Source organism: Halyomorpha halys, unplaced genomic scaffold (genome assembly GCF_000696795.3).
Source record: "Halyomorpha halys isolate HHAL.00 unplaced genomic scaffold, Hhal_1.1 Scaffold132.1, whole genome shotgun sequence".
In the NCBI taxonomy this organism is placed as follows: domain Eukaryota; kingdom Metazoa; phylum Arthropoda; class Insecta; order Hemiptera; family Pentatomidae; genus Halyomorpha; species Halyomorpha halys.
Genome location: NW_027109437.1, coordinates 317,824 through 335,528, shown reverse-complemented (window position 1 = coordinate 335,528; position 17,705 = coordinate 317,824). Strand labels below are relative to the sequence as shown.

The 17,705-nt window shown below is 29.7% G+C and overlaps 2 protein-coding genes across 3 annotated transcripts in view; one reads left to right on the top strand and one right to left on the bottom strand.

The window, feature by feature from the left end:
* LOC106678281 (CTD small phosphatase-like protein 2) overlaps positions 1-9,663 on the bottom strand; it is a 40,441-nt gene extending 30,778 nt beyond the window's left edge. Inside the window, exon 1 of one of the 2 annotated variants that reach the window (XM_067047611.1) lies at positions 9,452-9,663. The gene's annotated coding sequence lies outside the window, so the exon portion shown is untranslated. Of the gene's footprint in view, positions 1-9,143; positions 9,354-9,451 lie in introns of those variants that run through there. The other variant, XM_067047612.1, reaches the window with a different exon arrangement.
* Positions 9,664-16,322: 6,659 nt separating this feature from the next.
* Positions 16,323-17,705, top strand: part of LOC106678284 (carnosine N-methyltransferase) — a 10,705-nt gene continuing 9,322 nt past the window's right edge. The window contains exons 1-2 of the mRNA XM_014416707.3: positions 16,323-16,604; positions 16,676-16,880. Coding sequence (XP_014272193.1) covers positions 16,507-16,604; positions 16,676-16,880 — 303 coding nt within the window. The 5' untranslated portion in view covers positions 16,323-16,506. The remainder of the gene's footprint in view (positions 16,605-16,675; positions 16,881-17,705) is intronic.

Below are 17,705 nucleotides of genomic sequence, written 5' to 3'. Positions count from 1 at the left end.
TCTTAGGGTGGGTTCGTCACTCCCACGCCTATTTATTGGGAGTGTCAATGGGTAATGGGTGATTGGCTAACGGGCCTCACATATGCCCGGGGGGAGGCTGTAAGCGAGTTTTGTATAATTTCATGCTTGAAAAAGTCCCGGTTAGGGTCGGGCTCGAACTTACAACCTCTGAGTTGGTAAACAGGCGCGTTGCCACGCTGCTACCGTCGCTCCCTTATATACTACAATTTAGAAAATTTTGACGTAGCACTTTTGTCAATATTTGAGTCACCTCAAAATGAAGGTTATTAAATTCACTTAAAATTAGCTTATCCTTCGTCGTAGAAATAGCAGTTTCCATATTTTCTAAAACTGCGTCTTGAGTACTTTTAAATTTACAGAGGTCTTTAAAAGCTCAAATTTTAGAAAATTTGCTCAACTTTACAAAAGGGATTCATAATGTTTCCCGAGTGCTACATGGTTTCCAAGATATCGGAGTAGAAAGGAAAATTTTAAGGATTTTCTTGAATAAAATAGACGTCCAAAAAATAGTCTACTAAGATTGAAAATTAGTTTTTTTTTTTTTGTTTTTTTTTTTTAAATCAATCCAAGCAAAATAATATCAAAAATATTTTCTTCGTTTCTTGGACTATACCGTATGCACCCAACCGCCATTTTCTTATTGCAGGCCAATGGACATGATCATATAAACCCAAACCTTAGTAGGTCTGTTCCAACAACCATAGCTGTTCCAACAACCATGTTGACTGCCCATAGCTGTGTACGGAGAATTCGTAGTAAAAGTTCTTCCCTCCTAAAACCAGTACTACGCACGGCTCCGTACATTTCTGGACAGTTAAAATTGGTAGTTAGAACAGACCAAGTATTTAACAGGATACTGATCGTAAAATGGAAAATTATAGGGATTTTCTTGAATAAGACGTATATATTAAAAAAAAAAAAGTGTACTTAATATTTTTCGCGCGGTAGATATTGAGCTGATAAAGAATATATTAGTTTTTCTTGAATAAAATAAACTTCTAGTCGTCTGCCGAGATCAAAAAATTAGTTTATTTTTTTTATAACAATCCAAACCCAAACAATAACAAAAATCAGAACATGAATTTTCCGTTTATTTTCTTCGGTTCTTGGACTATATCTTATTCGCCCGACCGCCATTTTTTATTGCAGACCAATGGACATGATTATTTGATAAGCCCAAACCTTAGCAGGTCTGTTCCAACAACCATTGTTGACTGCCCAGAGAATTCGTAGTACAAGTTTTCCCTCCTAAAAGCTGTACTGCACATGTTCAGAATAGTTCTGGACAGTCGGAAATGGTTGTAGGAAAAGACCTAGTATGAAAAATATCACTAATTAAATTACTTATTCAAAAAATAAAATCGGCCAAGAAGAAACACAAAATATTGTTTCATCAATACCTATAAGATTATAGATATCATAGATTCAAATGAATGATGATGTGTGCATAATTAAAAGTGTGCCACAACTTTTTTGACTCTGAAAATTTTGATATGATTACTTCAAACTCATCTTAGAATTCCATAAATTAATTACTTATAAAATTTAGTTTCCAAGTACCGCTTATGAAACAAATATTCTCTAAGTATTTTAATCCTTTTGAAATTTAAAGAAAAAAGAATTGTCAATACTTTTTCGATCACTGGCTTCACAGGTTTGCCTCCTTGCCACAAATACTAACTGGCCTTCTTGTACAAAGGAAGTAACACTCGTCGGTATAAACGCGTTTATTATTTTTATTGGCTATTAAATTCGATTTGTACAATTCTCATTTTAAAAAGGAACAAAATAAATTTAGGTAATATAAAAGGAAACCTGAAGTAGAAGGTAAATGATAAAAATTCATATAAGTACTACTACATAACCTATAAATCCAACTTTCGTTCTAGAATTTTTATCATATACTAGTTAATTTGCTTTACCAAACATATAGGTTTTTTTATAAATTTATATCTGTGCTGTGTGTAATAAGAAATGAACCGCTATAGTTAATTGACAAGATTTGAAAAAAGTATTTAGAGTTGTTTCTGACTTAGACTTGTGTCAAAACAACCCTGACGAAGCCCTGCAAGGTGGGGCGAAAAGTTGGCTCAATTAAAATAGTTATTATAATTTGAGTTTTATTTGACCGCACCCGGACTATATTCCATTTATTATGAACTTGAGTTATTGAATCCGAATAGTACAAGAGCCCAAGAGGAGAAAAAAGGCAGTTATCTCACCCCAATTTTTGATTACTTTAATGAAAACTAAGCTATAAACTGATGAGAAACTATAAATTGATGAGTCTGCCAAGTATAGGTAGGGGGAATAAAAAATGACGGCTGTTTCAAAATGACCAAAAACCATTTGACGTACGTGTACAGATGTCTATTAGCACTCAAATTAAAGCTAGCTTAATGAGCTATAAAGTAGTTTATGATTATCTTCGTAGGAGTAATAGTTTACATGAAATTTGCCAAAATAATTTGATTTATAGTTGTTCGAACAAATTTTCATTTGCCAAATTTATATTCATATGTTCATTTTAAAAAGGAACTAAATAAATGTGGATAAAATGAACGAAACCTAAAGTTTGTAAGGGTTGTAGATTATAAAAATGTATAGTTATATACTGGAAGATTATTATAGTTATCATATATATATAGATTATTATATTATCATATAGTAATAGTACTAAATGACCAATAAATTCAACTTTCGTTCTAGAATTTTTATCAGATATTTGTTTATTAATTTTTATGGGGTTGTTATGAGTTCTCGGTCTGTATCTACAGAGAACACAAATCCGAAATCCGATTAGTTTTCAAAAACCACCACTAGAGGACAGGTCGACCGCGAACGCTATTGGTTGGGTCTGTGCAACAAGCATCCATAGTAGAAGACAATCAGTTCATCTAAACCATTTTCATCGAAAGTTTTCAGAATTTAACTCTTCAAAATTAAGTTTTTTTTTTGTTTTTTTTTATTACAAATAATTATCGTAATTCCCTACTTCAACAATCGACATTTTTCAAGAAAAATTAAACTTTGTTAAAGGTATCTCTACACTGGATGAGTTATTTGGATTGGCTGGTGCAAGTTGGACTGAATTTGAGGCCGACCTGTTTAGGGTCGATTTTTGGGCAAAAATGGCGCATCCACACGTTTGTGTTCAGTCAGGATTGTTTTAGAACTTACAATTGATAAATATTTGTACTCTTCGTGTTTTAAATAAATGAAAACACAAAGACCAGTCCATAACCTTCCAGTACAAGAGCCGGGAAGAAAAAAAAGGCAGTAATCTCACCTCAATTTTTGATTACTTTAATGACAACTATGTATAGGTAGGGGGAATAAAAAATGGCAGCTGTTTCAAAACCTTAATTTTTCATTCGGAGCTCTATATCTTAAAAATTACCAACAACACTAGAAAATCTAAAAGAATATTATTTAAAGAAGAGTAAATTTGCTGAAATATGAGCCCTAATAAAGTTATTTACGTTAAATAGTTTTCGAGATATAGCTTTTTAAAAAGCAACATTTATTAAAAATCTACTGAAAGATTAGTAGTTAGTTAATTTATTTTGAAAAATCTATATCTCAAAAACCATTTGACGTACAGATGTCTATTAGCACTCAAATTAAAGCTAGTTAAATTTACTACAAAATAGTTAATTATGTTTATCTTTGTAGGAGTAGTACTTTTTATGATATTTGACAAAATGTTAATTTCTAGTTGTTCATATAAAATGTTGGATTTTTGAAAAAATATATCTCTAGGTCCATAAGACGCACATATGTCTGCCAACACTCAAAATAAAGGAAATTTAACTTATTATAAAGTAGTTTATGACACTTATCTTCGTAGGGGTAGTAGTTTTTCACATATGAATATAAATTTGGCAAATGAAAATTTGTCCGAAAAACTATAAAGAAATTTATTTTAGCAAATTTCATGTTAACTATTACTCCTACAAAGATGAGTTTGAAGTAATTTAACGAAAATTGTCAGGGTCAAAAAAGTACTAGCACATTTTTAATTATGCATATAATATTTTATAGATTTGAAATGGCAGCCGCAAATCTTTCATCATTCATTTGCATCTACGATGATGTCGGATATCTAATAGGCATCGATGAAACAATATTTTGTATTATTTCTTGGCCGATTTTATGCAATTTCTCATATAAAGTTTCTTTTAGTAAATTTTTTAAAGAAATGATTTATTTGTTTTAGCTGGAGCTAATGGTAATAATTTAAAACTGTGACATTAGTTTTTTGATCCAGAAAATTTAATTTTCGTATAATTACTTCTAACTCATCTTTGAATTCCAAATACCAATTACTTATAAAATTTTGTTTTCAATGCCCACTAATGAAATAAATATATTTTGACGAGACAATATGGCGACTAAATCTGGAAATGAAAATTCATACTTTTCAGGATTAACTTCTTATTCTTCATATGTCTTTCTGAAAAAAGGTTAATGATACAAAACGCCGCCTCCTGTATTTTTTTTTATCATGTTCCATTTTCGATCATAAAGCAAATAGTACAGACAGTATCATAATAGTACAATAATCGTTACCACGATAATATGAAATATTCCTTATCATTTCCTATGGTCTCATTACCTTACCGCAACAAATACCTTGTAAATTAGATAATGAACAAAAATGTTTGTAATGATAATCGATTCAGTTTTAACTTTCCCCGTGATCGAGTGAATATCAAAATAAAAACAATTTAGAGTGACAATAAATCAGAAAATTATTCACATTTCTAACGTGAATAATTACGTTTGTATTATAATTTACCATAATACAAAACCCACTTTAGGATCCAACCAAGGACAAAAACAAAAATAAAAATAACTGATATTATAGATAAAGAATTGACCGAACACTTACAAAAGAATGACGTCCGTTTTACTTGATTATAAATTGTAATGAATCATTTAAATATGTGAATCGTTTCATAACTCTAGATATAAATTAATAAATGAAACCTATAATAAAAAAATATTTGGTCCTCTACTCCTTGTTGATGATGTGAAAATTGATTTTGTACTAAATTATGAGATACATTTTTCTTTCTAAAAAAAATAAATAAAAAAAGCACATGAATTCAGTTTAAAAAAAATTTAACAATAATCATGTTTTTAAAAAAAAATTATCTTTATAATTAAACAAATGTTTTGATTCCATACTTCAATTTATAGGCTTCAGATAAAAATTTAAAATTTAATGTAATCTTAGTTTAAGGTAATTTTTAAAAACATTATACTAGATTTTTCCGTATTTAACCTTTTATCTCTCATTGTTCCATAAGTAGAGCATGATAGAATTTAAAAAAAATTTATTCTTAACCATTATTTTATTAGGTCTGTTCCAACAAACACTTCTTACTGTCAGGAACTGTATGGAGCCTACATAGTCAGAAGTGGTAGTTGGAACAGACCTATTGTAAAATTTTTTCATCATCAAAACTATATTACATTAATAGTTCTTTAAATAAAGATTTTGTCTCTTTTAGTTTAATAATAAAAAAGTTTTTCATTTGTAGGAAGATAGTCCGGGTGGTGATCAATTAAGGAATCAAAATAGTAGAAGAAAACTATTAATTGTTAACCAATGGTTCAATACATTTATTGACAGCCACCCTTACAATAGGGGTATTCATGATCTATGTTAAAGCGTGTTAAATCGAAAAACTCGTGTTAAATCGAAAAAAATTGCCTTCTTTTGCCGTGGTAAAACGAAATAACATTTAACATGGCTGAGAGTCTGTTACTTGGTCAGTTAAATCGAGAATGACGTCACACTACAGACCAGTTGAGATCGCCGCCATATTAGTTGTTGTGACTTTCAATACAGTTGTCAATTAGCTCATCTTCATTCTCTTCTTCACAAGTTTGAAGATCAATAAGACACTCATAAGCTAAACTTTCACACAAATTCCACTTTTCACTCACTCTAGGCATGTTTTAATTAATTACTTAAATCAAAACTGAGGTAAACAATAACATGAGGGTCTGGAAGGAAGGTTATAAACATAAAGGCTTATACAACAAGTTGCTGAGAAAATCCGCTAGGGACTCTTATGCATTTAACGTTTAACATGACTTCAAATAGGGCTGCTCACAATCCTATAGTTATAACATTTAACATGGTAAAACATATAACATTTAACACAACATCATGAATACCCCTAATGTTCCTACAATCTACTTCATACGGTCAACCATCTTCTTCCAAAAAAGTTTTTATTATCAACGTATCAAGAGTATATATACTAGAGGATACAGAAGTTTATATGTATAATTTATTTAATATTGTATTACTGGTACTGGTGGGGGGAACAAGTCCGACAAGTGGGTCTTGTAGTCTTTTTTGCCAACCTCTGGTGGCTATCTGAGTTGCCGTCGCGTACTAACCAAGGTGGGAATATCAAGATTCATTCTTTGGGACCTCTGAAAAATGAATGTTAACTGCCCCAGGTGGGAATCGAACCTTCAATGTTCCGAACTGAGCGCACTGGGAACTGTGTGCCAATCTGCACGGCTGTCACGTCACTTAATATTGTACTATATTATCATAATTATTTCTTTTATTAATATTAACTATTCCAACAATCTTATTTGTATTAACAATTCAATGAAGACTATTAGGAAAATAAAATTTAATTTTCTTTGAATTATCTGAACCTTTCATTGCTTCACTCCTGGAACATGTAGAAAAAATATGAAGTAATCAAAACAGAACTATATTATGACCATAATTATAGAATAAACCTACTGAAGAGTTTTCTACCGAGGAATAAAAATAAGCAATGACTTAAGGAAAATAAAAATAATTGTAACGAAAATCAATTAGGTACATTATTATTATTATTATTCATACATACGATTTTAAAATATATAGACAAGTAACAATAATACTTCATAAAAAATAATTAATTGATAAATAATATAAACAATTATTTGTGATACTTAATAAGACATTATTTTAATAAACATTACTGAAATATAAACCAGTAAAATTTCCATTAACTGCCTTGTCACAAAGTTACCTAAAACCACAATGCAAAGAATAATTTTAAAATTTCAAAGATATTAAACTGAAAAATATTAAATAATCATATCATTTTTAATATTTCAGCAGAATATATAAATGATGAAAACAAGCCGAAGAGAAATGTATATGCTTACTCAGATTAGAGAAATAAATTTATAATTTTTAAGGTTTTATTCAAAACCAAGTTTCATGAGAAAAGAATATAAGATCATTTATTTCATAAGCAGAAGAGTAACATTCTTTGTCTTAAATCATGTGACTTCAAATTAGGAATATTTTGATATAGAACTGTGACAAATCAATAAATGATCGGTAATCTTGCATCAATTATGCATAATGTGTCAACAATGTTTTATTCCTTTCTAAACTATTTTTTCTTTGGAATGGTTTTAAAGTACAATAATCAAGCATAATTAATCAAATCCCGAGATTATATTTAAAGGTACAAGAAGAATTTACTATCCAAGTGTTACTACATTTAGAAATATAAATATTAATAATTAAATTTTAAACTTCTGCACAACTACTGAAATTGATAGCACACATAAATGTATAACAACCAAGAGTAACAATATCTTTATTGATATTGTACATTTAAAAGATGTTATTCTATTGAAAAAACTAAACCATTTCTTTTTTAAATTTTAAAAAATTACTAAAGTTCATAATACAAAATGTCGAGTATCACAAGGATGAAATAGAGAATGATTTTGTTCATTATGTAAAACGAATTCCTTAATGTTAAATAATATCAACAGATTATGCAATAATTTAAAAATGAGAAAAGTGTGAAATGTCTGGTATAAATATTTAGAACAGTAACAATGGATTAATTTGTACACAAGCATTCATAACATAAACAAAAAATGCAAGAAATGTCAATAAAAACAATTTATAAACCTTGCCGAAATACGAAAACAACATTTATAGGATTATAGTCTATGTCAAAAATCTTTTTAAGCATGTTAGCAAATAAAAAACAGGATATATGTAAACCATAGTAAAAACTGAACTGTAAATCCTAACAGTAAGATTTTGCTTAAACCAAGATGGAAACTTATTGGCTTTATAAAAATCTTAAATAGAAGACACACAACATTTTAACACAAAATATTTGTTCTAAATACTTCTCTCTCTTCAGATACTGTAGTACATAACCCTCACAATAAAAATTATTTTACTCCCATCACACCTGTTACATAACATAATTCATTTAATGTACTTTGTATATGCTAATTGAAAATTATGGAATAGTTTATGTACTGGAATAATAATTTATGTATGGAAAAACCAGTAAGCTAGTTGAACTAAATTAAACAAAATGAATCTTTATAAAACTTCCTTAAACCAGATTTCAATACTTCAATAAGAACTAAGTCGAATAATATTAATAAGTCTGTATAAATCCAATGAAAATATAAGTTCATAGATGTTACAGAAGTTTTGGTTAAAAGAAGAAACTGTAGAAATACCTAGATATGAAAATGTAAACATCTATTAAAGTACATTATTTGATATTTATTTCATTAATTTGTCAATAACTGCATTCCTAGATAATGTACTTTGTAGGGATCTATAGCATAGCAAACAAAAATATTATCTATGATCTTTATTCGTCAATTTTCAATAATTTAATTGGGATAACACAACTTGAATTAACTCAATTGTCTGAACGAAAACCTGAAAACGGGGGAAGACTATTTGGGATTGGCGAACCCAAGGTCATAGGAATAACAAGCGTCCCTGGCTTCACAGTTAAGGATAGGGACAAACACTAATTGAATAACTCACTTATTCAAATATATAATATCCCCCAACAAAGTTCAAATCGAACAGAAATAAGTTAATACATTGCTATTATCAGTCTACAACGTAATTATAGAAGGAATCTGATTAATTTGTCAAATATTTAGATCAAAACCACTAATCTTAACATTAAATAAAAACGACCGCCAAAATTAACATCTCAAATTCATAAATATAACCTGAACTCCTTAAGTAATACATAAATTAACATAACAAAACATTTTAACGTATAATAAAAAAAAAATTATATAATTACCCAACTCAGGTATAGACATGATTCGAAAATCAACACAAGATTTGGAATAATATTGAATAAAAACTTCATAGAATCAAACAATAACAACATAAAAAAATTATCATAAATTGGAAAATTGATCAACTGTCGTTGAAAAGACGAGAAACATGGCCGGCTTGGACAGATCTCCTTGCCGCCAAATCGTTAAAATACGTTGAAATGACAGAAATATTCAAACCACCCGGCACAGCTTCGTTTTTACATGAAATAAAACTATCCTCAACCTCACTAAGCACGAAAAACCCGAGATTAAATTAAATGAAACTTACCTTTTCTCAGATACATAGGCTGTAAACCTCCATTTTTAATACCAACTAAACTACGCATAAAACCTAACGTACATACAACAAAAAGAAAAAAAAAAAGTCACTACTGGTATCTAAATTTAAAACGTCATTAATTTAATTTAAAAACTAATAATATACCGCGAACAGCATCTTTTAAATTTACAATACAACGTAGTAAACGAGATATCATCAGATGAAAGAGGGGAGATGGAGTAGGGGGGGGACAATAGGTTTCAGGAGTGGGGACAGCAGTAACCAACAGGGAAGGTTCTAGGACAATAAAATAAAATTCTTATATTTTACTGATTTTATTTTTAATTTATTTATCTTCATTTAGTTTTTCAAACACCTCAGTTTGTTTCCAACAGATCTTTCGTCATTTCCTTTGAGCACTTTCTTTTAGGTAGTTCAGTGTGCTATTTTCTTTAGGTTAATGCTTTGTCTGAAACAGGAATTCATAAATTATCAAATAAAAATCAAGGAAGTGCCTGCCTCAAATAATTAAGATTGGAGTGATAAATTAAGTATGTAAAACAATGAAAAAACAACTCTTATCGCCCAGTAGAACAATAGTTTCTTTTAATAATAAATTTCAAATTTGACCTTGAAGTGACAGTAAAATTCAAATTATAAAAAAAAAAAAAGGTGTGTAAACAGTATTCTATGATTTAACTCTGGCTCGGTAACACTACTGAATGATCTGAAATGTAGCATAAGGTATTATTTTTCCTATAGGACTTTAAATTTTTAAATGCGAACATTAAGAAATATTATAGATGAATTGCTTAATATTTCCTTTAAAAAAGTAAAAACTTGGAGTAAAAAGTAGAAGTTTTAGAGTTAAACATATCTTATGGAAAGTAGAACATATATATTTTTTTATATTCCGATATTAGAAAATAGAAAAAAAAGATTAAGATTAGATTCCATCCACTACATTAGGTAATCAACAAGTTCCCAATCTTTTTCGGTTTGTGGCTTGCTAAATAATTGTGGCACCCTTAATACATCAGATTTTTTTCTAAATTTTTGTCTTTTTTAAAAAATTGGAAAACTTTCTTTTTTAAAAGTGATTACCCATTTAACAGTAAAAAATTAAAAACAGATAGATACTATTTTCCTTGGGATACCATAAAATATCTAATTTCAACAGTTTCGGTAATATCGATATTGAGACTGAACAACTACCAAGTGGTTCCAATTCAAAAATTCAAGGAAAATTGCCAAATTGTTTAATTGAATATTTTGCGGGGCCCTTTGCGGAAGCCATGGCTCACACTTTGGGAATCACTGCACTAATCCATTGTCAACATATTTTCCAGCATACCTATATTTTGATATGAATGGGTTATTACATAAATATATTTCAATGTCTTGTCTAATTGGGTACAAATTTAGAGAAAAGTTAAAGATTAATGTGAAATAGGACTATATCAATTTCCTTAAAGCTACTTTCACTTATTAATGCGCTAAAGTATTTTTCTTGTAATTTGTGTATGAAACACGCCTCCTCTTCCTGAAGATTTTATTCTCAAATAACAAACTGAAATTTCATTGTTATATTTGATTACGAAATATAAATAATAAAATGCATTCTATAATCTTGAAACATTGGGAAATAAAATAACTACCTACTCAATTAAATAATTTACCTACCTACTTATATATACATTTAAAACGCTATTATAAATAAAAACCTCAAAAAGATTACATTTATTGAACTATTGGAGATAAGAAAGAAAAAAAAAGAAATTATGAAGCAAAAAAAAAACCTACCTACACAATAGAAATAATGAGGAAAGTAATAATCGCCAAAGCAGTTGGTAGACTTTTTTTAGTTATATTTGACAAAAATAATGCTAAGAAACAGAAATTTAGGGTAACACACTAATTACACATCGAAAAGATGGTCTAAGTACGGTTAGACACCTTGTTTTGAACCACAATGCATGTTTTTATCAGGGCTCCAATTTATATGGTTGGAAAAGAATTCAATGAATTAGTTCAGCTCAGTCTATGCAGCAACCCAGTATAGAATGATTCAGTTCAGTTCAGTCTATGTAGTTGGCAAGAAATTGAACGAAAGAAATCTGGTTCAGTACTGTCTATGCCAGTCGTACTAACTGGGGTCCTGAGAAATAACTTCCGGAATGGGTCATTCCATGTAAACTCAACAGTTTTGAACCTTCCCATCAGACTTTCTTCAAATTTTGCTTTACGGGTCCTTGTCCATAGCTTTTGCTCAAAAGACAAACCACTTTATTTGTATCAAATGATATTGCCGGGATTCAACCATTTTTCTACTTCAATCAAAAAGGTTCTGCCTTAAAAAAAAAAAGTTGGGAACCACTGGTCTATATGATGGCCAAGCAACTGCAGCTAATCTTTCAATTTCTTGCCTACCGCATAATTTCGGGTTCTGATGAATACCTAAAGCATGGATCGAAATATCATTTTTAGTAAATGCTTCCTTTGACTAATAAGTACCGTTCTGACCATCTTTCCTTTCAACTCTATATGGTCAACTATTAAACTTCCAAAGAGAAGCAATTATAATTACCTGTTGATCTTTAACTTCTGATACATTCCTTAGATTTTTTGAAATACTCCTAGCCCTGCCTTCTGAATCTATTCTCATACTTTAAACTTTTCTTGACGACTTCAACATGTCCTTTTAAATTCAGCCAAACAACAAAAGGAGCATCAAATTAAAAAAAAAAAAATTCTATCAAGCTAAGAATAAGTAGCATATCTTTACTTTTAACAAATAATAATTTCAAAATTCCACTAGACTCAAATAATCCTCCCCTATTACAATTTATTAATAAATAACCCTAAACAATGAATATTTAATCCTACAGTGGACGGATGAGAAAGTTGCACGAAAGGAAGGGTTGGATCCCTGGGAACCAATAACTCAATTTTTTTTTATTATGTCTAAAAAATAAATTCTGAGTAAACAGGCTAAAAATAATAAAGAAATTAATAACATATAGCCATAATTTTTTAGAATAAGACAATAATGAAAAAAAAAAATACAAAATTTACCAAAGATAAATGTAAGAAAATCCTAATAATGTATTGATATTCTTCCACAAAATACATTATGTTATACTAATTAATGCAGTCATTACATACAGTATGAGCATGCTCTAAATTAATGCCATTAAAATAATTTCGGCTTAGGCAATCTGATTTATAATTCTTACAAATACACATTTGATTATTTATCAACCTCCTCCACTCGAAACTAAACCGTGTTATTTCAAGAACAGTTATACCAATGTTACGTACTCTTTCGGATAAATATTATTAATTCTAATTCTGAGAAACTGTCATCATTGTACTAACGAAACATGAATGTTTATGAGGATTTAATGTGGCTATCTGATGAGTTGTTACTTTTTCATATAATTAAGGCATTAATTTCTACAATATTCAATGTAAAAATCTTTATAAAAAATTTAGGAAGGTTTAATAATAATAGATATGGATGCCTGAGACCAGTATTGAATTGAAGTGGTGTTGTCAAGGTACTTAGCTGGAGGATAATTTCTTTCTTATTTGTGCCAAACATAATAAAATTTAAAATAATATCAAAATCAAACATTGTATTAAAGCTAGTGATTTAAATCAAAACATAAAAATAATTGCAGTAAGAATTACTTAGCTAAGACCTCACAAAAATCACTACTTTACTTAAATAGTGTCACGTCTCACAAAAAAAAGTTTTGATTTTATTTTGAATTGGGTGTATACCAAAGTTATAAGAATAGATTTGGGTTACTTTTTCCTCTAGAGTCCTCTTACAGACTGTATCAAAGTTAACAGGGTTGTCACAAATGAACCACAGTCTACAGTGTAATATGTCAAAAAAAATTAAATTAAACAATTTGTATAAGATGTACCACTATTATAGCAAATAAATGACTCTAAGAATAGGGCAATTAAGAATTTTTTAGTAAATTGTCAAAAAAGTAATTCAATATAGTTGGATAATCCACAGTCCTTTCTAGAAAGATTTGAAACATTTAATTAAAAACAAGAAAAAAAAACTTAACATAGACATACTTACCAACTAAGTTCCTTCTTTGGTTTAATCAACCTAAAACTCATTTACAGTGATCTTTCCCTTCAAGTAAATTCATTAAATCTGCACAGAATGGTTGAACAATCTGAAATCAACAGATAATCATATTAATTATTATGCTCCAATAACAACTAATAAATGTACAGATTTAATCCAAACAAAATAAACTTACATCAAGTTTAGGAAATTCCTAAATAACCAGAGACAGTCCATGGAAATTATGTTGAGTGCATTTAATTTTTATTTTATATAATTTGCATAATTCTTGATATCATGTCATGTTTGAGTATAACAATAGGTGATCTCCTTTGAATTTTAGAGAGTAATACAAAAAAAAATCCTGGAAATAAGAAATGAACCATAGAAAATCAGGACTAAATACATATAAATAGAAAAACCAAAACAAACTACAAAAACATGTTATATATCTTACTTTGGTAGAAACAACGTCTGTTATTTTCTTAAAATTATAAAGAAGCATTTTAATTAAATATAGTTTCACCGATTAAAACAATATACACCCAATAAACAAAAGCAGCACGTGACAACTTCTCAAAAGGTAATCCCAGAAAGGTTGAGTTTGGCAGTCAGCTTGTTTGCCAAAGAGAGATAAATTTTATTAACTGGAGTATTTGTAAAAAAATTTAATTATTGATTGCTATTTACATAACACATTAGGTAAATTTGATCAAAGATCAAAATGGAGTGAAACAGGCACGTAGAGAAACTACCCATTGGTAGCACTCTAATCATATTTCTACACTAGAAGGTCTCGAGGCCATCTTCTTTTCAGGCACCTCGGAGGATTGTCAGGAATAGAAGAAGAAGCAAGGTTTGAAATAGAGGGTTTTATGGATAGGGAGTTTATAATGGAAGGATTGATATCTGGTTCGGACTAGTTCGGTTACATATGGAACATTAAGGTCTTTACGGATGATTTTATTTGTGACAAAGTAAGGAATACTGAGGATTTTACGAAGAATTTTGGATTGTACTGGGATAATAATAAGTAGACAAGTAAATCGCTGATGATGAAAGATTCGTTCAGTAATTATTTGAAGAGTATGAATAATATTTATTCTCGTTATCCATTTCATGTATCTCTTCATCAAATGTCGAAAGGAACTATCTTCGAAGTACTTCAAACTTCTCGCAGAATGAAGTTTTCGACATTAAATTAAATGGTTTATCCAATAGAACACAAAATTATATACATATACACATATGCTTATATCATTTCTCTTTTATATGTATATATGTACGTATTATGCGAATATAATAATAAAGGAGGTTACGAAAAAAAAACTACACAAAAATTGATATTAATCCATATAGCCCAAATAATTGGTGACAGGGAAGTCGCTCCCCCGAGTATCATTCCCCGAAAAGTTGAAAAATTACTTCCAATTAGTAAAACTTTTAGTAAGATTTTATTAATTCCTTCCCACTTTTCTCTACCCTTTGATCAAGACAGGTGTTTGCAGTGGTTCGATTTTACGCATAACAGTGTAACAAAACAATTTATAATGTTTGATTCTCGTTTTCGCTTCTTTCTTGTTCTTGTCTGAGGGAACTCTTCCATTGTAAGAGCGTAGAATCCTGAAGTAATCCCCCCCTGAATGATCTGCTTCAGCAGTCTCCGAAACACCACAGCTTGGATTGATATCCATCCCGTGGCCATGATGCTCGAAATCCCACATGTCCCGTAAGGAATTGAAAGTCAATAGTCAGGCAGGATTAAGTCACTGCTAACTGTTGTGCAATGTTATGTAACTGCTAACTGAAATGTTAGAATTCACTACTTTCGAAACAGTTTCAAATAAATTTTTTTTTTATCGCTTAAACGGTTTTACTCGAAATCAGCGCTGGATAAGTTGATCTACTCTAATTCCTAATGCCTAATGTAATGTTATTTCAGTACTAATATGTATATAATTATGAAACATTGTAAATATCTAATTGTTGTATATGTTATCAATAAAGTAATTCACAGAGATGTCCTGGACGAGCCTGAATAAAGTAGAATGCCTATCATAGGCATGCTAGGAGTACAATGATTCCATCGAGACGAAGTCAACCTGGAATTATTTTAAGTCTACTTGGGGCTCTACCGAGATGCCTCAACTTGATTTTAGAGTTTTTATTTCATTATACTTCTAACTCTCTCTCTCCTGCAAGTTCTAAGGACTGGTTCCCTTCTGTATTATTACCGCATGAGGCTTCGAGACTGGTGTCTTCCGTTTGCGTATTCTATTACTTTACAATGTCTGGAGACAGATTCCCTCCAGCATTGTATTAACTTCGAATGACTAGTGCCCTTTCGGTCACCTTACATCGTTTTTAGTTCTTCGCTATCCTTGCTCTACATCTTTTCTACCTGCCTTTTTACAGCTGCAATATTGAAAATGATTGAACGCACATTATCGAGGCTTTCTGTGAGATCTTAGCACTCTTGAAACAAGACGTAAACAAGAAGATGGGTGAAATTAGATCACTCATTCAGATAGATCACAAGCATTTCTACCTATTCCGTTTTTCTAAAAGAGTATTGGAGCTTGAATCCATTATAATCTTTTCTATTGTCTGTTAATTTCTAATTTAGGGATTGATAATTTGTAATGTCTGTGATAATTATTTCATATAATTCATTTTAACCTTCAATGCTTATTAAAAGGCATTGAAGATTATGTCATTAACCCTTACATTTTCTTAAGTTTACCAAATTATTTTAAGGACACTGTGGTCAAAAATTAGTTCTTTGGTGGCACAAAAGAGATTTTTGGGGGAACACTTTCGTTCTTGATTATTCAAACACAAATTTGAAAAAAATAATGGATTTAATTATGAAAAGAAACTGAACCAAATATGAATGTGACTATTACTACCAATTAACTTTATTTATGGACTTTCCCTAATTTAAGCGTTCGAAGAAATTAATTAGAGATTAATGTTTAAAATACTTGACATGGAAGATAAAGGTGATATTCATAGCCAACAGGAAAGAGAACATTTCCATAAAATTATTCATTCTTTTAAAGCTTACAGGTAAAGAATTATTTCTTTCAGTTTTCTTCCAGTCTTGTTATCATATTGAAGTTTGCCATATTTGTTGATAGGGTTTTTAATAGAGCAGTTATTTACAAACGTTTGAGGTATTTGAGTACTTTACCTGAAAGGCAACAACAGTTATTAGCAAAATATAAACGAAGGTTAGAAAAAGCTGCTGTTTGTATTGATCATAATGATACCATCATCAAACTCATCATTCAAGATGTGGAACAAATGTTCGAGAATGTCAATCATAAACCAGTTGCTGGACAGGTATTTATTATTTGTCATAATATTTTAATTATATGTTTTTAGTGATATGTTTAGGGCCTACAAATTTCTAGTTACCCATGTCTAAATATTACTATCATGTCTAGATAATATGCCCGTTACTCATGTCTAAATGATTTTATGTACGTTCCACATTTATAAACTAATCTTATTAATGATCTTTTGTGGTACTGTTTGGGAGAACAAGTACGGCAAGTGGACTTAGTGGTTCTTCCATTTAAACCTATTCCAGTTGAAAATTAAACAATTCATATTATTGCATACATTTATTAATTTATATTGCAAAAGTTAATCAGTCTTATAATTATTTAATGGGTATTCTCATTGAAGTATAATTCTGTATTATTGAATGTTTAGTGTTATTTTGCTCAACTTTTTTTTTCCGAACTATTTATTTGAAATTTCAATTTCAAAATCAAAAGAGAGTATGGTTGATAAGATAGTCAAATAATTTTATTTTGAGCTGTAAATTGTCAAAGATAAAGATCATAGAAAATATATACAACTTTAAGATTAATAAATAATAGAAGAAGCTGGTTAGGATTGCGGTCAAAAAGAACACAACAAAATAGTTTAAACTATTTATTATCCGACATTTCACCCTACTTTGTAGGACTGTTCAAGATGATATGATTGGATTTATTGTCAAAGTCTGTTTAGCTATCATCTTGAAGACTCCTAATGAAGCCCTAGGAAGTGGGGCAAAATGTTGGATAATAAATAGCTGAAAATTATTTTGTTCTTTTTGACTGCAATCCTAACAATCTTCTTCATATTTTAAATTATACCGTCAAATATTTATATATA